The 24,202-nt window shown below is 37.4% G+C and overlaps 1 protein-coding gene across 1 annotated transcript in view; it reads right to left on the bottom strand.

The window, feature by feature from the left end:
* Positions 1 to 17,839: 17,839 nt before the first annotated feature.
* The window catches only part of SLC27A6 (solute carrier family 27 member 6), a 35,784-nt gene continuing 29,421 nt past the window's right edge, over positions 17,840 to 24,202 (bottom strand). Inside the window, exons 7-10 of the mRNA XM_062513127.1 lie at positions 22,796 to 22,994; positions 22,120 to 22,217; positions 20,052 to 20,182; positions 17,840 to 18,016 (exon numbers count right to left, since the gene is read on the bottom strand). Coding sequence (XP_062369111.1) covers positions 17,840 to 18,016; positions 20,052 to 20,182; positions 22,120 to 22,217; positions 22,796 to 22,994 — 605 coding nt within the window. The remainder of the gene's footprint in view (positions 18,017 to 20,051; positions 20,183 to 22,119; positions 22,218 to 22,795; positions 22,995 to 24,202) is intronic.

Raw genomic sequence — 24,202 nt, 5'->3', positions numbered from 1 at the left:
AGAGATGTAACATTTGTGGGTTCCACTGCTGCACCATCAGGTTCTCCCTCTTTAAGGCAGAGGGAGAGTTTCTCAAGAGCTGGGGAAAGGTACTCCTTCAGCATTTGGCCCATCTCCTTCACTAGAAACCCCACCCACTCTGGATGGTTCCTTTCTGAGGTGAGCTCTGGGGCAGAATCAGGCTCAGGGGCAACATCCTTAACCTCTGGGGCAGAATCCTTAGTCTCTAGGGCAGAATCCTTAGTCTCTGGGGCAGGGCCAGGCTCTGGGACAGAATCCTTAGTCTCTGGGGCAGAATCCTTAGTCTCTGGGGCAGGGGCAGGGTAAGGGTCAGGCTCTGGGGCAGAATCCTTAGTCTCTGGGGCAGAGCCAGGCTCTGGGGCAGGGCCAGGCTCTGGGGCAGGATCCCTATTCCTTGGGAGACGTATCAGGGTTGTCATCCAAGTCAATCTCCCCTCATCTCGGAATGTTAAATAGAACAGGTTTACAAGGCCTATTAGCAATGTCAGCCACTGTATGATATCATTACTGCTTAGAAGAGATTTGAACTCCTCAAAAGCTGGTGGAGCAGACCCAAAAACCTGTGTAAGGGGTTGGGACAAAATTTTTCCTGGTGTCATATCCTCACAGTATGTACCATTATTAAAGTAGCCCCAAAAACATACAGTTAGAGTGTGATAGCTCTGAATCCATGTGCCCACCTTCCAGAGGAAGTTAAAAATCCATGAATTTCTCACGTTATCAGCCCACAAAAGGAACTGGATAATAGTGACAGCAGCCTGAGTTATAGGACCCATGTTCAAGTAAGGGATTGCAAATGGGAGAGATAAAGCTGTGGCCACATGGACCCCAAACCACGGTAAGCTGGACAACATGATGCCACCTAACACAAAACTGAGGTACCTCAAGAACTGTTATTCCTTTTTCACCCATTTTCTCTCAATGCCCTCGGGCCCCACGTTGGGTGGCCAAAATCTGTCCTGGTTTGAAGGACAGGTGTTTGCCAAGGAAAGCAGAATCTTCTCCTTGGACTGAAAGAAAATGTGATTCTTCCGATTATTATAATTTTGGAATTAAGGGAGCTCTCAGGCAAAGATATGGGGGTAGGAATAACAGTTCTTTACTAGTATATCTAACACGACAAACAAGAACAACAACAGCTATGAAATTACCCACAAACAGAACAGTAACTCAGTCCCAGTGTTTTTTGGCTGCAGGCACTTTTTCCCTGAGCTGCAGTTCCCGGTGCTGGGGGCGGGCGGGTCCCACAGAGCTGCAGGAGGGCTGGGGGTGATGGCAGCGCTGTCCCAGGGGGAGAGAGAGATGGAGAGAGAGCCCTCCGCTCACGGTGTCGGTCCCAGTGCTCAGCAGAGTGCTGGATGGTGGTAGTTCACAGCGAGAAGACATCCGGGCAGGGTCCGATGGTGGTTTCCCAATGCTGGGATGGCAGGGATGGGGCAGAGGCAGCGATCGTCCTTCTCGTCCGAACTCCGTGGGGGGAAATGGGCCGAGGCCCAGCCTTCCGCTTCCTCTTCTGGCTGTTTGAATCTCGAGGGGCTTACCTCTTCCCTCCGGTCCCCTCCCTCTTGTCACCAGGGCCCAGTCAACAGGTATCTTAGCATGACAATGGGGAAAATTCCACAGAGGGAAAAAGGGAGAGAACTAACCCTCAACATGATGCCACAACAGAAGCCAAATTACCAAATTCAGCTGTTTTTTCTGTAGGAATTTAAAGGATTGAATTTGGGAACAATCGCACTTATGAGGCAGCCATATTCAAGTTTTCTTGTATAAACCAGCCCAGTTTTCTATTGATAAAATATATAAAAAAGATAAAATGTAGAAAAAAAAAATCTAAAGAGCTTACTCGCTGAATAGTCATATGACTGGTTTCACAGTGATATATTACAATAAAATTTCTTAGACCTATTTTCAGATATGGTAGCCCCACATTTCTACAAATACAAATAATTACATGTCTTCATTGCTAGCATTAAATGTGGTATGGTATTTCTGGTAAAGCACAGTCTTAATGAGTATGCTTTTAAATAACAAAGCACAGAGGACAAAATTGTCAGAATTTGGCAATTACTCTTCACGATTAACTATTGCAACTATGTATTTTCAGGGCACAGAAAAACTTGGAATTACACTAGATGTTGGTCAAAAAATTCAGCTGAGTTCCGTTTTGAGATTTATTACCAAAGGATTTTCAACATTGTTGATATAAATATACAAACATGCTTTGCCAGGCAGACAGAGATCAAATAGAAGAGGGCTTTTTCCATCTGCTGTTGTCAAGCTGGCTAATGACAATGGCAGAGATCTGATAATCCATTTTGTTCTCTGAAGATTGATAAGCTTGAAAATTTACAGCATTTCCTTTGTGATATAATTGATCTGCATCTCTTGCAGCCACTCTTCCACTCTTTATATACATTAGGTTTGGGGGGGTTATTTAGTATCTGCTTAATTTTACCTTTGAATCAATAATGTTTGGTCACATGGGACACCAGTTTCCATAGTGAAGAATGTTTTGAGTGTTGTCTGTACTATTGCTTGATCCACAGTTTGTGTCTTTGATGACTTGCACATGTTTAGATCAAATAAGCTTTAGTCGCAAGCCACTCTTGCCAGAATTTTCTATGCAAGTCCTTCTTTGGGTTGTGTTTTTTGTCTCCCAAAAACAGCATAACTCTTCTAAACCTGTAATCCTGTTAATCAGATGTCACTTTGTTTTGTTGTTAGGATTTTTCTTTTAGTATTATTTTGTTTATAATCTGGAAATGTTCCATTTGGGGCATTGGTAGAGTTTCTACAATCTCAACAAGTCTTTTGCATTCATACTTGGAAGAATTTGTGTACTACCCATGAGGCAGTATCTTTTCATCTAGTCACATCTTAGCAGTTTTGTACCTTTCCAGTTTTTCTAGTTTATTGGACAAAGATCCAGGAAGCTTTAAGACAAGTCTAGGTTCCCCAAGGAACCAGTCTGTCAAACTTTGAAGATTTTCTCCTGCAAATTAGGTGTTTCTTTATTAATGAGTGGCTGCCAGATCAGCTTCCTTTCCACTTTTGTTGCCACTTCTGCTGTTGTCTTCATGCTTTGGCATCTGGTTTCTGTACCCAGCTGTCATGGTTTTTGCTTTTTTGAACAATAGCTGTAATAAGTGTATACATATGTGTTCATACAACAAATAAAACCTGATGTAGATTTATATATATGAAGCCTTTCCCACACTGGAAGGTATACACTGTACTCAAGGACATTTGATATAATTGGACATGTCTTCCACAAATGGGAGTAGTTAAGTTTATTGAATTACACTGTCTTTGTAAGTGTTGTACATGGAATCTCAAATGCTGTTAATTTTCTCAAACTGTCATTGTTTTATTAATTTAACACCTACTTTGCTTTTAATTGTAAACTGTATGACCTTTTTGTAATAATTAAAGCAGTAGTTTACTGATTAGAGAAAGGAAGCAATTTGATACATTTCAATAATGAGAACATTTGAGCTCTTCTTCAGCTATCAAAGATGAGTTGAAATCATCCCTGTTGTCACACACTGAGGTCAGAACCAAGTTTGAAATAACTGTCCTTTTCCTCTCTGGTTTAATTTAGTTCTTAGCCCTCTCCTTGAAGACATTAAATTCATCCAATGGCAGTATTTAAATTAAAAGAAGCCTCCAGGAATAGTTACTAATGGCATTTTTCATAATATACCTCTTTTTATGCGCTGCAGAACCTTCTGAACTGTCTGTTTTGGGATTCTAGAAATAGCTGACTCTATGTGAAGGGGTTGCTCTGTACACTGTAGACTGTTCCACCAGGAAAATATTGCTCAGGCACTGGGGATGGGAGCAAGCCAGCTTGAGGCAATGCATTGACCATCAAGGACACAGTCTGGCAGCAGTCAGAATGGAAAAGGAGAGCAGTTTAAGAACAGCTCAGTCTCTAGCAATGAGGCACATCCCAGCTCAAGCCAAGTAAATCAGGACAGCAGGTTGAGGTTAGAATCACAGAATCATAGAATGGCTTGCACTGGAATGAACGTTAAAGGTCATCTAACCCCATACCCTCTGCTTTAGACAGGGACACCTTTCACCAGGTTACTCAAATCCCCATCCTACCTGGCCTTGAACACTACCAGGAGTGGGACACCCACAACTTCCTGGGCAACCTGTTCCAATGCCTCATGACCGTCACAGCAAAGAATTTCTTCCTCATATCTAATGTAAACCTACTCTCTTGCAGTTTAAAACCATTCCCCTTTGTTCTGTAACTACATGTCCTTGTAAAAATCTCCTCTCCATACTTCTTTTATGCCCCTTTTATGCCCTGGAAGGTCACAGTTAGGTCACCCTGAAGCCTTCTCTTTTCCAGGTTGAACAATCACCATTTTCAGCCTTTCCTCATAAGAGAAATGCTCCACAACTCAAATCACCTTGGTGTTCCTCCTCTGGACTCCCTCCAGCAGTTCCATGTCCTTCCTGTGCTGTACCCCAGAGCTGGATGCAGGGTTCCAGCTGGGGTCTCACCAGAGCAGAGCAGAGGGACAGAATCCCCTCCCTCCCCTGCTGCCCACGCTGCTCTGGATGCAGCCCAGGACACGTTTGGCTTTCTGGGCTGGGAGTGCCCATGGCTGGGTCATGTCCAGCCTCTCACCCACCAGCACCCACAAGTTCTTCTCCCCAGGTGTCAGGATTGCTGTGGGTTTAAATCTTAAAAGAGCAGAGCAGTTGTTATTTGCTGTAAATTTGTTTATTATAAAGGCACATAAGTCTCAAAGAGTCCCAAGTGTTAAAGTCTGTGCTAAAAACTTTTGGCATAGAGTCCCAAAGTCCCGATTGGAAGTAGAAGCAGCTCTCCTGGTGCAAGGCCCTGAGAAGGCCAAAGTTGCATCCGCAGCTCCTGTCTTCTGGGCAATGATGATAGTGGTGAGGAGAGAGAAGAGAGTCTCACTCCAATTCGCAGATTCTTATTTATAAATTACTCAATGAGCTAAAACCACAAATCTGAAGCATTTCTTCTAAACCTATTAGAATTCTGGTTCTATGATATGAATGTTTATGTATAATTTGCACATATAGCCTCTCTGCTCTATCTGAAGAATGTAAGCAATATTCTTACTGTATTTTTATTATGTCTAGAACTACGTTTTTGAGCTCCCCAGCCTGTTTTTGAAGCTTGTTTTTGCTTTTGAGTTCTCACTGAAGCTTGTTTTTCACACTAATGCTTTTACCTTTTAAGGCACTTAACATATTCTTACTGTCTTAAACTTACTTAAAACCTAAGCTTACACTTCTGTTTCATGTTGGTGTGCCTTAATGTACTTTATTTTCTCTAAAGGTTTTAAATTTAATTCTTGCATTCTGTTCCCTCTCTGAGGGACTCGGAGAGGCCTCTGTTTTCACACTCCAACACCTAGAGCTGCTTTTGATCTGTTCATCCCCCAGCCTGTGTTGATACCAGGGGTTGCCATATGCAAGGTGCAACACTTTGCACTTGGTCTTGTTAAAACTCATGAGATTCCCATGGGTAATGGAAATTCTATCTTGTCTGGGTCCCTCTGATGACATTCCATCCTTCAGGTGTCTCAACTGCATCACTCTGCTTGATGTCATCTGCCAGTTTGCTTAGGGTGCACTTGATCCCTTTGTCTATGTCATTAATAAAGATACTAAATAATACTGGTCCCTGTACAGACCCCTGAGGGACTTGTCACCAGTGTCTGCCAGGACTCTTTGCTGTTGTCCTCCACCCTCTGGATGTGTTCATCCAATCAATTTACTTACCCACCGAACAGTCCACGCATAAAATCCATCTCTCTGCAATTTAGAGATAGGGAGACCATGTGAAAGTTTTTACAGAAGTTCAGATAAATGACATCTCAACCCTTCCCTTGTCCACTAGCATGGTCACTCCATCATTCAAGGCCAGTGGGTTGGTCAGGCAGGACTTGCCCTTGGTGAAACCGTGCTGGCTGTCTTGAATCCCCTCCCTGTTCCCATGTGCCTTAGCACAGCTTCTAGGATGACCTGTACCATGATATATTCCCAGGCACATGGTGAGGCTCAGAGGTCCCTGCTTGCCTGGGTTCTCCTTTCTACCCTTTTAAAAGATGGGTACAATGTTTTCCCCTTTCCAGTCAGCTGGGACTTCCCCTGAATGCCAAGACTTTGGAGTCCAAATACCGTGGAGAATGCCTTGGCAACTACATCAGCCAATTCCCTCAGGACTCTGGGATGCACTTCATTGGGTCCCATAGACTTATGTACATTCAGATTCCTCAGGGGATCATGAACCAGGTCTTTACTTACTGTGGGAGGAACTTTGCTCCCCTAGTCTGCATCCTGTGTCCATCCACTCGAGAGATGTGAAAACAGAGGTTGCCATTGAAAATGGAGGCCAAAAATTCTTGAGTACCCCATCCTTCCCCTCATCCATTGTTATGAGTTTTGTTCATGAGGGGATATGAAGGTTCTTTGAGCTTCCTTTTCTGATTAACGTACCTGTAGAAGCCCCTCCTGTTATTCTTTGAATTTTTTGCTAGGTTCCTAGCAGTTCCAGCTTTGCCTTGGTCTTCCTCACCTTCCTTACCCAATCCTACACAACCAAACTTCATGCCTACACTTTCCCAGGTTTCTACTGTTGTCCTTGTTTCTACTGCCTATGCATTTGCTCCTTTCCCTTTATTTTGACCAGCAGTTGCCTACTAAACCATGCTGATCTCTTGCCTTCCTTGCCTAGTTTCATGCTTAGAATCAGCAAGGTACCTGTCAGGGCTTGGTGATACCCGTAACATCCATTAAAGATCACTCAAATGTCTGAGGGTAGAAGCACCTGCCTATCAAAAGCAGGAAGGACCTTAGTTAGCTTCTCCCACAGCTAGGTGCCAGACACCTGGAGAAGCAGCTTGAGGAGCCTCTTGGTGAACATAAGGTTTTGGCCTGAGGTCTGTAATTGTGCAGTATGAAGCATGAAGCTAGATTTGACAGATACATCATCAGGTGAACAAATCAGCCTTTTAAAATACAAATAGATTACTGTTGTAGTGTCACCCCAGCCAGCAACTTGGCCCCACACAGTTGCTTGCTCCCTCCTACAACAGCAGCATCAGGAAAGAGTTGTAAGTATAAAAGCCAGAAAACTTATGGGTTGAGATAAAGCGAGTTGAATTGGGAAAGCAAAAGGAATACAAACAAGCAAAGTGAAGCAAGAAACTCATTTAGTGCTTCCTATGGACCGACAGGTGTTCAGCTGTTTCCAAGAGAACATGGCCCCGTTACACAGGACAGTTACTTGGGAAGGCAAATGCCATCACTCCAAACCTTCACTTCCTCCTTCTACCCCCCTTTTTATGTACTAAGCATGATGTGGTATGGTATATATACATGGGATATGGTATGAAATACCCTTTTGGTAAGCTGGGGTCAACTGTCCTGGCTATGTCTCCTCCCAATCTTCATATCTTCATGCATCCCCAAATTCCTCACCACTGTGGAGTACAAAAAGAAAAAAAAAAAAAAAAAAGCCTTGGTTCTGTGTAAGCTCTGCTCAACAATTACAAAAACATGTCTATATTATCAACCCTGTGCTCAGCACAAATCAAAAACACTGCCCCATACTTGACACTGTGAGGGCAATAAATTATACCCCAGCCAAAACCAATGCAGTCACTTACAGCTAAACTCTGTAATGTGAATTTAGATACAACAGAATTCTTGCCCTATGCTCCTTTCTTGGTGTGAATAGCTACCCAAATCAACAAAGTGCTTCTATCACATTTGCATTTTCTTTTGACATGCTTTCCTTTTTGGCAGGCTTTGACCTACATTGGAAAAGTATAGTTCCACGGGTAGGAGGTGTTATCAGCCAGTTGTAAGACAGAGGAAACTATCAGAGATTTTTAAGGAGAAAATAAATATTTTCTGTCCTTTTACTGTCAGCATTTCTCTCCATTTTATCTATTTTTAAAATCATTCACTCCAGTCCTCAGTTTCCCAGTTCTAAATATTTTATTTTGAGGATGTAATTTACTAACTCAAGAGCTCTTTGAAAAGCTTTCTAACTTCATTACTGTCATTGGGAACATCTGCCTTACAAACTTCTGCATTAGCAGATTGTGATTTTCATTTCTCAGGAGATTCATAGGTTTAATTCCAGGATTTCTTAATCCATGAGTGATTTTGCGTTAACAAAAAATTATCCTTTGCCTGCTGTTTCCTTAAAAGTACCTTTTTTAAAAATGGAATAACAGAACATAGGAGAAAAAAAATGTCCAGAGCACAGATATTTTTAGCTAGGATCTATTGTAAGTATCTATGAAAGATCAGGATGAATAGCCTCATCATCACTCCAGGTCTGCCACCACATGCACAATTAATAGATCATATTCATACAAGCGAAGCTGCCTTGACCCATTTTGGAAACATATACATAAATGTGTATGAGACCTTTAGTAGTTGCAACACTGTTTCTGGAGTCAGGCTTTATTGCTGTAGCACCCAAATATAAGCTGAAGCAAGAAATTTTTTTAAATTGTTTTTTGTTTTTCTTAGACCTCTTTGTCTTTGCAGAGGTTTCTACCACTGGGAATAGGGTTTCTGTGACTGTTCAGTGATGGGCTGTAAAATGAGTATTTGTTGGAAGTTAAGACTAAAAAAAAAAAAATCACTAATTTGGACAGGGTCTTATTGACAAAAATGATGCAGTGAAATATGCAGGGATAATATTTCCTGTGTGTGTTTCTGTGGGTTCCACTGAACAGCATCCTCAGTATTACTTAAGAGTTTCAATAGCTGAAATCCTTTCCATTTTTCTTAATCTTTGGGGGTTTATGTCAAAATGGAACAACTATGTGGGTGGTTTGGGGTTCAGAAAAGGAAAAGAAAGCACAGCTCAAGTGCCAAATGCAAGGTTATGGCTTTGAGCTGTCTGTGTTGCTTGGTGTAATGTGAGAATTTGCAGTGACAACATCTGCAGTGACCACCACCTGCAAGATATGTGAATTAGCAGTTATAACACAAATCCCATTTGTTCAAAAAACATTTAATAAGGTTTCTATAAACCTGCCATTTTGGAAATGACATAGTGTTTTCAAATAACTACTTCTTAGAGACTTCAATCTTAATGTCACAGCAAATATCTAATTCTCTTGCAGATTAAGAAATGTATATGTAGAATTATTTCTACAACAGAAATGAGTCATATATTTTTGTTTAAATATGTTATTGAATGCAACAGGCCTTTTATTAAATGCAACAATGCTATCTAGTGTATTGCTTCAGTTGATTTTACTGTGCAGTTTTAATGTACTGCTGGTTCCTATATATATTCTATATATTCCTATATATTCTATAGTTAGAATATTTATTTTTTAAACAGAGACAGGATGGTGGTGACAGAAGGCAAGATACTGTGATTTATGGGTTGCAGAAAGAATGATTCCCACTTAAATTCTGAATATGCCTGAATGTACAGGTTCTGAATGTAGCTGTGAAAATTGCCAAAACATGTACAGTGCAGCTAAGATGAGGGCAATTGCCATCCACTGGCTGTGTAAATAAAAAGCTATTGGTAATTCCCTGACTCTCCTTAATCTGTCCTGGAAACTGATTTTTAGAAACTCATTTTCTGACACTATTTTTTATGTACTAAAGCAAGGCAGAGATTATCTTAACTAGGTCAAAATTTGTCTAGGAGGAACTTGTACTGAACATCACATAGAGAAAAATACAGACTATAGGATCAATGCTTTATTTAGGTTTTGTTTAATATTATGAGATAGCTGAACAAAGTGAGTGATGTCAAAAATATTTCACAAAAAATTTCTTTCTGTATGCCACATTTCTCTAAAGAAATGTATTTTAAATACAGCAGAAAAGGAGGGTCTTTAAAAATAGTCTGTACCTCTGAAGAAAACTTACTACCTCAAGCTAGTTCAGAATATACCTGAAAAATGGCATAGGGATTACTCATTGTAGCAGAGCTCTGCCAAAACCAGACTGAGACAACGGTGAATCATACTTCATATTGTTTTGATCTGCAAATTTCCCAACAAAACCTCTTTTTAATGGCAGATTACAGGCATTTGGGTAGATGTAAGCTTCTCTTCAGGAAAATTGGATTTTTATGATGAGCAAAATGGAAATGAAATTATATTTTTTAATAGTCCAAAAGAGTTTCTCCTTATCTTGTGACATAATATGGCTTTGTTACTACAGAGATACATAACTGATTTCAAGGTTTTCATGTGTTATCAATAAATAATTTTCTCTCTTTAATGTATGATTCTCATTAAATGCTTGATAGAAACTGAGCTGAATGTATACAGCTACATTTTTCATGGAAATGATAGATTTTTCTTTGCATTTGCAAAAAAAATGGTTTTGTGTAATTCTAGGCAAGAGCTCAATTATCTCTGTGCTTGCAGCAAATGAGAATTAGATGCCTACGTGCTGACAGGAGATGGATTTAAGACATAATCTTCTTCTCACTGTTCTCTACTAGTCAATTTAGGCATTTCTTGCTCTTTGAGCTGACTTCTGTGGATCTTATTTGCAGGCATATAACTGTTCCCTCACATTTTTAAGGCTCTGACATGGTGTCCTGTGAATTTCACTCAACATTTTAGCTCTTGAGTTAGGCACTGAAACAATTCCTTAGCAACTCCATTTCCTTCAGTTACTCAGCTGTGAAATGAGCAACTCTGCTCCTGAAGCATGATAGCTGCAAATGAAGCAGGAACTTAGATCTTTCTTGATTAGCATCACAGAATGGTTTGGGTCAGAAGGGACCTTAAAGACCACCTAGTTCAAGCCCCTGCCATGGGCAGGGACACCTCCCACAAGAGCAGGTTCCTCTGAGTTTCATCCAACCTGACTGTAAACACTTCCAGGCATGGGGCAGCCAGTTTCTTTGGGCAACATGTTCCAGTGCCTCACCACTCTCACTGTAAAAAACTTCTACCTAATATCCAATTTTAATCTATGCTCCTCCAGTTTAAAGCCATTCTCCCCTGTCCTATCACTCCATGCCCCTGCAGAATCTCTCTCCACACTTTCTTGTAGCCTCATTCAGGTACTGGAAGGCTTCTATTAACATCTTCCCATAGGCTGTTCTTCTCCAGAGATAGATAGATAGATAGATAGATAGATAGATAGATAGATAGATATGCTTAAAACAATTAAAAATATGGTAAAGGTCGAAGGTTACAAGGTTAAAAGTGGAAGACTCTGAGTATTAGGAAAAATGTGCCATACCTTTGGAGTATCAATCCAGACTTTTCCAAAATTATAGTCTCTTAGTCTCTTTGTATGAAAGATTTTAATTTAGATTACTACAGGAATAAGGATCTATTCACAAATCTGGAGTAGAGTTCACATTTTCATAGCTAGTGTTTTCTGTCTTTGTTTTTTAAAAAAAAATTCTCAGGACTTAATCCCACCTTGTTATGAAAATTTACATAGCCAGGATAAATTACAAGTCTCTACCAGAAGAGATTGTAAGGCATTTGAAATCTAATTTTTTCTCTCTGTATCTCACTCTGTCTGATTGGGTCAATCTACTCCAGCTCTCTAAATTGCAGTGTCTCATTTGGGTTACAGAGTGTTTACTGCCAATTTGGGATTTCTTTAAAACTTTTATTTTAAAAACTCAGAAAAAATTATCCAAAGTTTGCACTATGAAATGCAGCTGGTGGAGATACTAAAGTGGTATCTTTTTCAGCCCCACTCATGGTATTCATTTAAAACCACAATAGAATTGTACTCTAGAAGTATTGAATTTCATTGTAATGTTTGTGAAGTGAAAGGAAAACTATATGCTGGTTTTAGAAGCTGACAAATAAATAAATACCTTTTGGCATTTGAATGAATGATATCATTAGCTCTTTATGCACCCACCAAACCTGATAGCTGGTAGTTTTCCTTGATAAAGAAAAATTAAATATCAGAAGACAGTTTTGATGTTCATGTCCATTTTTCTATCTATATATTTTCTTAAGTTATTGGGAAGTCTTATCACTGAAATGTAATGAGAGCATGATCTGAGATAGCATTCTATTCCCACATACCTTCAGGACAAGAAGCTGTCACAGTGAGCTCAGGCATGTCTCCCCAGAGATTCATCTTCATGCTTTTCCATACCAGAAAATTGATTCCTTATACTTGGGGACTACAGTCTGGCACAAATTAATCTGTCTTCACAGTTTCTTATGAACTAGGACAGGTATAATACAGGTGTTTCTGCCTAGACTGAAAAAGCTGTGAAAAAAGCATGTCTGGTTAAAAAAAATAAATTAAAAATTAAAAAAGATAAGTTAAAGGTATACTATTGATCAAGTGTATTACTATTAAAGTGTATTAAAGTGCAGCCCATCCAGTGGAGAAAATTATTAGCATTTAGTAGAAGACAGATGTATTTACAAAAGTACTGTAAGCTGTCTAGTAGAAATTACTCTGGAAAAAAAAATGTTTGGAAATGATTGGATATCTAGAAAAGTGTTTAATGGTATCATAGTTAGCTGGATTTTAAAATACCTGTGATTAATATCCTGTATTTGGAGAAAAAATTAAGTAATTTCCCAGATTTTGAAAGGTTGATGCCTGGTAAAGCCTGCACATTTAATTCCTACACTTTCAAAGACACCAAGAACATAACAAGTTCAATGTTTTAAATCCCCCGGAGTAACATTCCACATACACAGTATAAAACTGAGTTGAGATTACTAAAGTCAGTACACGTTGTTGATTCAACAGAATTCTAATGTGACATGACTAGTTTCAGCATCAGTGTCTTCCTCACTTGCTATTATCAATTTTAAAATATTAGGAATGCAAGTATGCTTTGTTATTAGCAAAGAGAAAAAAATAAGAAAGAAAGGCAGAATAAATAGAAAAATTAATGGAAATTGTGGTAATCACTATAACTTTTCTTTCTTGAATCACAGATAACATTCTTGTCATTACTCCCAAAGCCATCCATTAGTTTTTCTGTCATCTACCATCCCATAGGGGCACCTGTTGCTACACATTTTGGCCACATATAGTTAACAATGATACATGAAAGCCTGGTAAAAAGAGTTTAGTAATGAACACCATCAGGCATATATACCACATACTGAAATAAGTTGTGTGGTTTTGGATCAAATCCACATGTTTATGAAGTATTTTAAAACCAAATATATGCCCTCCCATAGCATAAGCATTGTAAGAGACTGACAATTCTGTTTACTTAGCAGTTTACATTGAATGAGCAGGACTCTTCATATTAGAATTCCCATCAAGGCATTGACTCCCTTCTTGTAAGATATATTGAACACTCTTTACTCTATTTGCTATAATGTGGATATTGGGGTTTGGGGTTTTATTTGGTTTGTTGATTGGTTGGTTGGTTGATTCGTTGGTTTTTAGATGAGAGATACTAAGTTGAGTTCTAAACCCAGAACCACCACAAAAAAGCATCTTACCAGACTTGGACCATCCTATAGGGGTAATGCTGTTACTTGTTAATGTTACTTGTAAGTAAAGGAGACACAATAACAAATTTTCTGCCAGTGTAAGTGCCCTTTTTATTTATAAATGTGTGTGTGTGGTCCATCTGATGTGTGGCAAAACCTCCCACTTGTCATACAGGACTATGGAATAACGGGAAGTATGCAAACCTCATGGTGCCAGAACAGCTCCAAATGGGAATAGGTCAGTGCACCTCCTACTGCAAGGCAGCAACAAGAACTGCTTTGTTGTATTGCTAAAGCAATTCCTCACCAATTGATTTGGGCTGTGCTTACTGCAGCCTTTGGAGAAACTCAGTGAAGTCTACTTTGGTAAAAGATTCTCAGATTTGTGGACTTGTTAGTGGCACAGGAATTGCATTCCACTCTGCTGATGACCCAGTTTATTTAAAATTATCATGGCATACATCATATAATCTATTTGTCTAATTAAGGGTATAACGTGTAAAGTGTTAATTCCAGAGTATCAAGACACAATCAGATGATCTTCTGATGTTACTTTTATGGCCAAATTATTTGCCACATTATGCTGTCAGTTACTGACAGTGCTCCTAATAAGAGACATCACACTAAAATTCTTTCTAAAATTGCTGCTATTCACATGCAACTTTTCTTCGGCTGTCTGCTGAAACTTTGTATCTAAATTTTGCAATAGAAGCTATTAAACAGAAAGACATGACTCCCTTGAAATTCGTCTTGACAAAGTAAGTTTCATATATACTGGTATGTGTCATTATTTCTGCTATGGTAATGCACATGAAATTACTAGTTGCATTGTTAGCTGGGGACAGGCTACTGAAAATGAACGCTTTTGTCTTGTCTTTTCTTTTAGCCATCCAATATTTTTAGATTTTAAAAATGCAAGAAAGTGTGCTCCTCTTGCCTTTACCTCTTTTTTTTTCTAAAAAAATATTAAAAAATAAATGTGCAAAATCAACAGTAGAAGGTGCTTTCTGTATGTCATCTGCGGGAAATTTGTATGTCAATTGAAATACATTATTTATGGTGGTTCTTATAGGTATGAGAATTCTCTTTAGAAGCTCTTTTTTTCTGTCTTGGTGAGGAGAATAAAATTCAGTTCATAATCTGCTTGTGTTTTTTTACTGTTTTCTGCAGATCCTGAGAAAGATTTATGAAAATTAATACAGACAATAACTGTACTAACTGTACCAGATTCTCCAAGACAAGAGAGTGGGTATGTGTTTACCCTTCCAGAATTTTACCTTTTCTAAATGGTAACTCCAACTCCAACTTTACAACTCCAACTCCAACCTCTTTTTTTCTTTTTTAAATTATAAACATTTCTTTCATCACTAACCTTCATTAAATGCAGAGGATAAAAATACATACATTAAATCTCAAAAATAATTTCTTTAATTTATTTTGGTCTTTCTCTCCCTTCTATTTTTAATGTATGAGGTTAGTAGTCCCTCCACAGTCCCTCCACACCCCAGCCACCCCTCATCTCCTTCTTTACCACCTACTATATTAAATTTAGTTTCCAGATAAATACTGGGACATCACTTTGCAGCAACATTCAAACCCTCATACCTCAGCCAATCCAAATGCTGATTTCCTAAAGGTAGGAAATGAACAGGTTAGTCCCAATATTTTCTCATTCTGAAAGGAAGACCCTTTGTGGTGTCTGATATGAACACCATTATTCAGTCTTACTGCAGTGCTGTTTTGAGAACTTAGGTATCCATGAGGAATGTGACATTTTGCTGGAACATGCTTCAGTGCATCTGCTGGCACTCAACCTACTGGCTAAAAGAAGGAAAACTACTGAATTGAGAGTGATAGACTGTTTTCCCCTTTAGGAAATACAGAGTTTATTATTTTCTCAATGTCATCCTATTTCTTGCAGTACTGTATGGAACAGAACTATTTTACTCACCTTTGAAAATAAGCAGATTTCCCAGGCTAGCTTGGTTACACGGGAGAAGCTGGAACTCTATTTCAATAGTGCCTACAGCTGGGAAACAAACACTTGCAGGCTCCCAAGGTAGCTGTGTTAGCAGAGTCCCAGTGCTGCTGAAAAAGTACCCAAGAGTTTGGAAACACCAAACAAGTTGGCCGATCCTGTAGTGCACAGAGTATGAAAGGTGGTACACAAACATTGTTCTTCCTCTGGTGCTTTCTCTGACCCAGCCACTGTTCACAGAAACAATCTGTTTCATCTTAGATACTTCACAAAAGAAGCAACCAAATGCTGAACTCATGAACAGGCTTTTGGGTTTCATTTATCTTCTTTTTATTTTAATGGAAAAGTGTTTTCTTGTTTTTCATGTATTTTCCCTCCTCTCATTTCTTGCCTTTGTTGCACTGAAGTGGTAGAAACTTTTCACTAGTCATATATAGGATCAAGTATTATAAAGCTAAATAAATTTTAGAAGTGCTAAGTATGTTACCAAAGCTAAGCAATTGATCTCACTAAATTCTTTAGTATTCTACTGCAAGATTAAACATGACACTGTGGATGTCAGGGTGCCATATTTTTTTTTTTAAAAAATTAAATTAGTTTCCACAGAAAGGATGTAATTTTTACTATTGTAATAAAAGGAGTCCTGAAGTACATTCAGCATATGACTATGTAAGAGTTAAAGTAGTTTTGATTTCAACAACCAATCCTTTGCTCAAAATTTCAGCCTAACATACAAAGATGGCTTTTACTTTATAATAAATACCTCATTCTTAAATTTTTAATTCCTGACTAGGTAATGGCACTTCCATCTGTCTCAGTAAGTGGTAAACATCCCCTGCCTAAAGAAACAGAAAAAGCAGGACTGCTCAGTAAATGCTAGATGATAGTGACTCCCTTCCATCCTTATCCAACAGTTTTCTTCATTCCCCATTACGTACTTTACATTAATCTACCATAAGGCATGATGTTGGTGTAAGTATTTGTAAATTGTAAAATTGTAAACTTCCTTATATTATCCTGGCAGCCCCATAAAGAACATTGTGTTCAAAATTGTAGGTAAGTTATGATCCTTACATATTTCACATATTTCACATTTAACTGCATCCTTTGTTTGGGTTTTTAAAGAAAATCAGTTAAAGCAATAATCAAAGATTCAAAAATTGACACAGGTTTTAATGTCTTGTTAGATGAAAAAGGTAGAAAGACACAAGAAAATTATTTTTAAACTGTATTACATCCTACTTTCATGAGAGCCAAGTTTCACACCACTGTTATGATGGAAGAGACACTTACGATACCCAGTGTCTGAGAGAGTAACTCTTTCAGTATTCTCTGATACTGCTTCTGGCTAATCAAAGTGGGCATCATGCTGCATTAGAAGAGGGCACTGTGCAAATAAAGTATGAAAAGAGGCTGGAAAAGAGTTTGTGCAAACAGACTTAAATCAAACTGAGACAGAATGGTATTTGGTTTAAGTAATCTTATACTTTATTTTAAAACTTAGAAAAAGCAATTATTAGAACATAAAATCCAATGTTTTAAAAATTCAGCTATATTCTATATTCATAAAATAATGATCTCTAGCAGTTGTTACTAAGTATAGAAGCTATTTGTTACTCAACATGCATGACATAAAGTGCTGCAATAATTCTTTTTTATGCTATATAAATTATTTTCCCCATTAAGCATGCAGATTTTCTCTGCTTATTGTTGATCTGCTGCTACACATTTAATGAAAGTTCACTTTGTCTTCAGAATATGGCACTCCAAACAGCCAGTTTAAAAAATAAAAGAGCATAGATTATGACAGAAAAAAATGTCAGCAGTGATGTTAGTACTTGGGTTTTGTTTGAAGGACTTTCTTTTACTTCTGTTTCTTTTATCTCATATTCTATCAGAAAAGTCGTCTGCAGAATTTTTTTTTTCCAACCAGTGTCAAGGCCTTATTTCTTACAATACATATTGAGAAGTATGAAAACCACAGGTGAAAAAAGATGTTACTGGCATATATCCTCCCTTTAGACTCAACATGTGACACAGTATCTTTATATGTTGATTCCTTTTTACCATGTGTCATACCATGTATCATTTATGTTCATTTAGTACTAAGAAAAAATAACACATTCAGCATTTATATTCCAACGTTAATATAAAATAGATTTCAGTTATGTTTTACAGGTTATTTGCTTAGAAATTTGTTTAAAAAGGTAAAAAGTGATTAGTGAAAAAAAGATCAAGTGAGTAAATATGTAAGAATATATCTGAATGTAAATATCAAATATAAAAAGCATTATTCTGAATAACTATGTATAAATACTGGCAATTAATTGCATTGTTTTCTCATACAATAGCTTTTATAAACTGTCCCTTAATAGCCTATTATATGGTCAATTAATTAAAGCTTCATTTTCCCAGATAAGATCATCTCATGTAATTCTTTGGTTAACAAGACATATGCTTTCTTAGAATTATCTAAAAAATAAAGAGGATCAGTAATTGTAGATGGATTAAAACCTTCATCCACAAGTCGAAATTTTTGTTGTTTGAATGTTCCTGTCATTTCCATTTTTTCCTGCAGTAGAGAGGAAGATATATTATTCAAAGAGAAGCTACTTTTCTTTTGCTCACATTTACATTTGTTTTTTTTCAGGTCTTACATGATGTAAGTCAGTTTATTCTCATTGTGCTGAAAAACTGGAGCTTGTGCGCTGCTACAGACCCATCAGACACGTGGCTGACAAAAGCTAGAGCCCATTTCTTTCTGCATCCCTGGGCAGTGTGTCACATGTGGTGTATGTAGCCCCAGCATGCCCAAGACAACCAATCTTCTTCACTGTGCACATTATAAAGGGAACTACACACCAGGAAGCTTCTGAGACTAAAACCTGTTATTACCAAGAACTTCTTAATCATAAAACTCAGGCAATTTACCAAATCTGTGATTATTATCACCTCACAAAAGGGGTTGAAAGAATAATGTACTAAATCAGCCATACTGATATTCAGCCAGGTCCAAAGGAAGATGAATCTTGACCATATATTTTGTTTTCAGACTGTGCTATGGTACCCCTTTACTGGAAAAGTGGTATAATAAGACTCTCTTCTCTGTTCTAATAGAGCTACTCAGCCCAACTTTATGACGTCTCTCCATCATCTTCTCTTCTGTCTTTGTATTTTATTATTTATGCAAACAATCTCTGAATACAAAAAAATTAAGTATTACATTCAATAGAAATGTTAAAGAGCCCTTTTATTTACTCCAGGCATAGCTACAGATTTTATCTACCTGCTCTGGTTAGTCTAAGAAATGTTCTGACATCTTCAGATCAAGCTTAATATGCTTTTAATTTTTGTCCCTTGAAGTCCACCCACTACCTTCTTTCTTGGTTAATGACAGCTGTGCGAACAGCAATGCATCTGTAATGGAGGCATTTAAATTTTAATTTAAATTAAAATTCCAGCTACTTGATAGCAATGCAATACCCAAGATTCAGATTCCTTCTGTCCAGTGTAAAGGTTTTTTTGTACAGCTTTATAGGAGTGAATCTAGACTAGGTTTTCATAAACTGACTACTGCAGTATTTTCAAGTCTAATCTTAATCACATCAGAAAGCTGCTGCAAGAAGTCTTCCTCGATTTTTTGAGATAAATTGATAGATACATACACACATATTTCACCTTCAAGGTCTTTCACGGATTTTTTGTTTCCCCTCTTTATTCTGAACCAGTATTCAATCTCTGGGTAGTCTAAGACACCAACTCCCATAAATTAACTTCTCTCTTTAAACAATGACTGTTTTTTTCATCTGCTCCTTGAACATTGGGGACTCCTTCATAAACATCTTCAGAAACATTTTTCTGTCTGTCTTTATAACGATGTTTGCAAAACACTTATCAGAAATAAAAGTGCTCATCAGACTTCATTTATTATGATTATCAATATTGTGTGTGTTTGATATTCTTACATTTTTTTCCTAGCTCTGTGTAGTCCACTGTATTATATTTACATTTTTGCACTCTGTAGGAGAGACTAATTTTTTCCCCAAACTGGACAGTTACTAGAGCAAAGTAGGGCACAAATAGGGATGACTTTGGAGATTACCGTGGTGACAACAATAATACACATTTTTTATTCACCTTTTCAATTTACCTAGTGTCTTTTCAGATGCTTTAATATGTGTCACTCTTACACAGAAAATAGTGTTCATTTAATTGTGCACAGCCAGTGTCTCCTGCTTTAGCTCTATTTCTCTCTCATTTCCACTAAATAAAATGGATTTTAGATTCTTTTCTCCAGATGCAGTTATTCATGTTTTTAAATCTGAATCTTCTTCTTTCACCATGCTTATGCTTCTAATCTCCCCAAATCCTTTTGTATGATCTCTATCCTTGCTCATTTGTACAGTTTCTCTCATTTAAACATAATCTGCAAATTCATTGACTTTTTGTGTAATCACTTTTCCAGGACTCCATTAATGAAGACAGCAAATAGGACCAGGTCTAAAACTCGTCTAGTGGTACATGAACAAACATTTTCTGTTATTCACTTAGCTATCTCTGTGTTAAATGATGTAGATGTTTGTATACAGTGTAATAATGCAGCTTACCTGGACTCTTAAGAAAAGGGGACAAGCATAACTTGGTAGATAGGTCATTACTTGCTTATACATTTGCTCCAAGTCTAATGATGCATTGTGCTTTAAAATAAGAGAAGCCATTCCTGCTTTACCTTCATGATCTGCACAAAAGGAAGTGAGATTAAAATTTTGTAACATTAGTAAAATTGACATTTGTAATGATAAACCTTACAAAAAATACTGTAGTGCATTAACAAACAGTCATGCATTATATTCTAAGTTTCAGTACAGTTGCAAGATCTCATTCATATTTTATGTGGTATTACATGTACCTGGAGATCATTCAAGTGATCAATTAAGCAATAATGCTGCAAATGAGTGTGGCGGATAAGACTAAATGGAATCCTATGCTCAATATAATCAATAAATATGGATAAACAACAACGTTCCTCTCTCAAAAACGAGAGTGAAGAGCCTCTTTGCTGAAGTAGCCAATTATGTCTTCATTTCTGTTTTAGTCTCTTTCTCTTGCCAGTATCTTCTCTCAAGAATGTGTATCTGAATTAACAGAGATAGCAATTAAAAGTTCTTACTGTTTTGTCTGGAAAAGGAGAGGACTGTGGGTCCTTGGGAAAGAACAAAATGGGTAAAAGGTAGAAGCAATGAACTTCAGCTATCAAGAGTAATAACACTTTAACCATCAGCTAGTAGTAACAGCAGAGATGTTTTGCCAACCTTTTGTTTCAGTTTAATTTTTGCTAATGCTACAAAATCTGTAAGGAATTTTGTCTGTTTATCCTTAAGTGCAATTATCAAGACAGAGAAACTGAATAGGTAAACAAGTAAGTGTTGTGTAGGAAATTAGCATTTCATACTTTTGAGTCTGATTTTTAGACAATCTTCTTGTTTGAAATACAAGAAGTATTTGTTTCTTGTTTGAAATACAGTTAAGTGACACTTTTTCTCATTTTTAACTCCTTTATAATTTTGTGGTGGGTTTATCCTTGCCAACAACCAAACATCCAGCCAGCTTTGTCCTCAATCCCTTCCGCGATGGGATGGAAAGTGAAGGAAAGCAAGGCTCAAGTGTTAAGGTAATGGCAGTTTCATAGGGAAGGCAAAAGATACATGTAAAAGAAATGCAAAACCAGAACATCATTCAGTATTTCCCATCATCAAGTAGATGTCCTGCTGCTTCCTGCAGGGCAGGGCCTCACTCAGAACATCCAGTGCTTTTTTGTGGAGACAAGCACCACAACCACAAACCTCTCATCCACTGCTTTTCCTCCAGCTTTAATAAACTAAGCATGGCTATCATATGGTACAGAGTATTGCTTTGGTCAGTTTAAGACCACTGTACCATCTACATCTACTCCCAGGTTCTTGCTGTCATGCTGTCATGCATGGAGAAAACCTTGGTACTGTGCAAGCTCTGGTCAGTGGTAGCCAAGCACTGTTAAGCTAGCAATACAATTTTAGCTACGAGTGCAAAGCAGGGCACCCAACAGTCTTCTGTATATAAACTTATTTTTTTATCCAGTGAGATAAAGCATAAATTAAAAATAATAATTAAAAAAACTATTAAAATAAATTACTGTATTTTCTTCCTTTCAAATTTATTTTTGTCTTTGTATTCTTTTTTGCTTTCTTCTTGGTTTTGTAACTTAACTGTTTACAGTTATTTTATTGGGCTAAGTGAAATAAGACAGAAAAATGTCTTCACATATTTTCCTTTAGAATTACTTCAGAATTAGCTTGTTGACATTTTATTTCAACACATATCTAGATTTTACACAGATGTGAATTTACTAAATCTTCATATTTTAATATTTTAATTTAGGTTATGTAGATATCATAAATGCATGCATGGTAGATTTTCAAAAATACTCCTCATTGCATACAAATAAAAAAAAATGCATGATTCACTGGCTCATTCACAATTGGGTGGTATTTTCATTATCTGCATCTACATTTTATCTGGGTATTTAAACAGATGACTCAATTAAACATGATTCATATGTTTAAAACATGAAATAAAAAGAGTTAAAGGGTTAACAATGAACCTGGAAGAAGCAAAATGTGTAAATCAAGCTTTTACCTGGCACAGACACACCATACACATTTGCCTCTTGAATGAAGTCCAACATTACAATGACATCAGAAACTTCTGTAGTGGCGACATTCTCTCCTTTCCATCTAAAATATGTGAAAAAATAATTTAATCTCATGACACCTGCCCTTTTAAAAAAGCTTTAGTAGAAACTCCATTCACTCCAGACTACCACTACCTCACATTTTTTACACTTGTCACATTGGAATTCGATCACCAGAAGACAATGTTGCAATTCAAACCTTACCGGGTGTTAAAACACTGTAAGGTCCATTGAAGATCAATGCAATTGTTTCCAAACTTTTTACATGTATATTAATCTATCAAAGGTGACCACTCTCTGCTCTTTGATACATTTTCCTCCACATCAGTATCCGACTTCCTTGCTCATAGGAAATCCCTCACTAGTTATATGCTTATTGAAAAGTATGTTCAAAAAGCTGGAATTTCTACTAACTATTCGGAAAATTAACCATTCAACACAGGATTATTAGTCATGGAACATTTGTGACAAAATTAAGCCTGCATCATCCACTTCAGAATCATTATAAACTACATCACAATACCAATAAATTGAACAGTTCAAGTTGAAAACAAATATAACCATTTTATTCTCTTCCATATATCTTTAATGAAGAAATATGAAAAGAAACAATAACTATACCTGAAGGTATCTCCAATCCTGTCCCAAAAATATAGAAAATTGTCATGGTCTTGAACCATTAGATCTCCAGTATTAAAATAAAGATCCCCCTTCTTAAATACCTCACAGAGTAATTTCTTTTCTGTGTGTCTTTTATTGCCAGCATAACCAAAGAAGGGGTTCTTCGCATTGACTTTGGAAATCAGAAGACCAGCCTCACCTATACAGAGAAGTTGAAAGAATATAAACCTAAAATATCATTGGACATTTCTGTACCTGACATTAATATTACTTGGAATATTGTCCACACAAATTCACAGTCACTTGTATTTCTTCCTGGTCACTCACCAGTTTTCTCCCAGAATGGTCATCTATCAATTGTAAGCTCACTAGTAATTTATTATGTTCTGAAAGTGCACAATTCAAGTTAATATTGAATCGACTCCCCACATTACTGAATTTCCATTATGAATGTCAGTTTTATCGGATTCCTAATGAAAAACTAGTGTTAATCAAAAGTAGGTGCTCAGCCCCAGGCACACACTATTTACTCTCTTTTCAAAAGTTCTGAGAACACTGAAATTACCTCAGTTGGTTGGAGTCTGGTGTTAATAACACCAAACCTGTGGGCTTAATTCCTGCGGGGACCATTCACTTAAAGAGTTTGACTTGATCCTTGTGGGTTCCTTCCAACTCAGAATATTCTGTGATTCTGTGACTTCTTAAGAATATTCATTAATATGATACAGCATCATCAATATACTTTTTGGTGTAAAATATAAAAGTTTAATACATTTTTTTTTCCTCACAAAGCAGGGAAAGTAGGGAAAAGGATTATCCTCTTATGCATGTAGAGAGTACCAGGGTGTTAATTTGCAGAAAATGGAATATTTTCATGAAATAAACTTTTTGGGAGCAAGTTCTGAACAATATAGCTTCAGAGTTCCATCACTTTGCAACAGAGACAAGCATTATAAATATGAAAATGTATCAAAATGCTTCCAAAAGTAGATCCTTGAAAAAGAGCTGTGTCCTTTTTTTTCCCATAAACTGATAGTGTTTAAAGTAGAAGTATTTAGTTCACTGGTAGTATCATTGCAGCCATAATGCTCTGAAGACGTAAGACATGGGTAAGACAAAGATTATAGACAGAGATAATACTTTTCATTAGACTGAGTGGTGTAGTTGGAAAAAAAATTAGACCAAGTGTCTAATTAGAGCATGTGCTCCCTTCACAGGTCAGTCTGGCATCCCTAGAGATGAATTCCTATAAAATTTCATCTTTTGGGGACGTACCATCTTCAAAGTGCCCATGTTTGATTTCCTGTTAGAGGATCTCATAACTCCTTTGAAAAAATCTGTTTCAGCTCCCTATTAAAGCCATCTGCCTGACCTTTAATATGAGGTTTTACTTGCTTCAGTTTGAGC

Source organism: Cinclus cinclus, chromosome Z (assembly GCF_963662255.1).
Source record: "Cinclus cinclus chromosome Z, bCinCin1.1, whole genome shotgun sequence".
NCBI classification, from domain to species: domain Eukaryota; kingdom Metazoa; phylum Chordata; class Aves; order Passeriformes; family Cinclidae; genus Cinclus; species Cinclus cinclus.
Note: the sequence above shows the minus strand (reverse complement) of the source record. Positions and strands in the feature narration are given on the sequence as shown.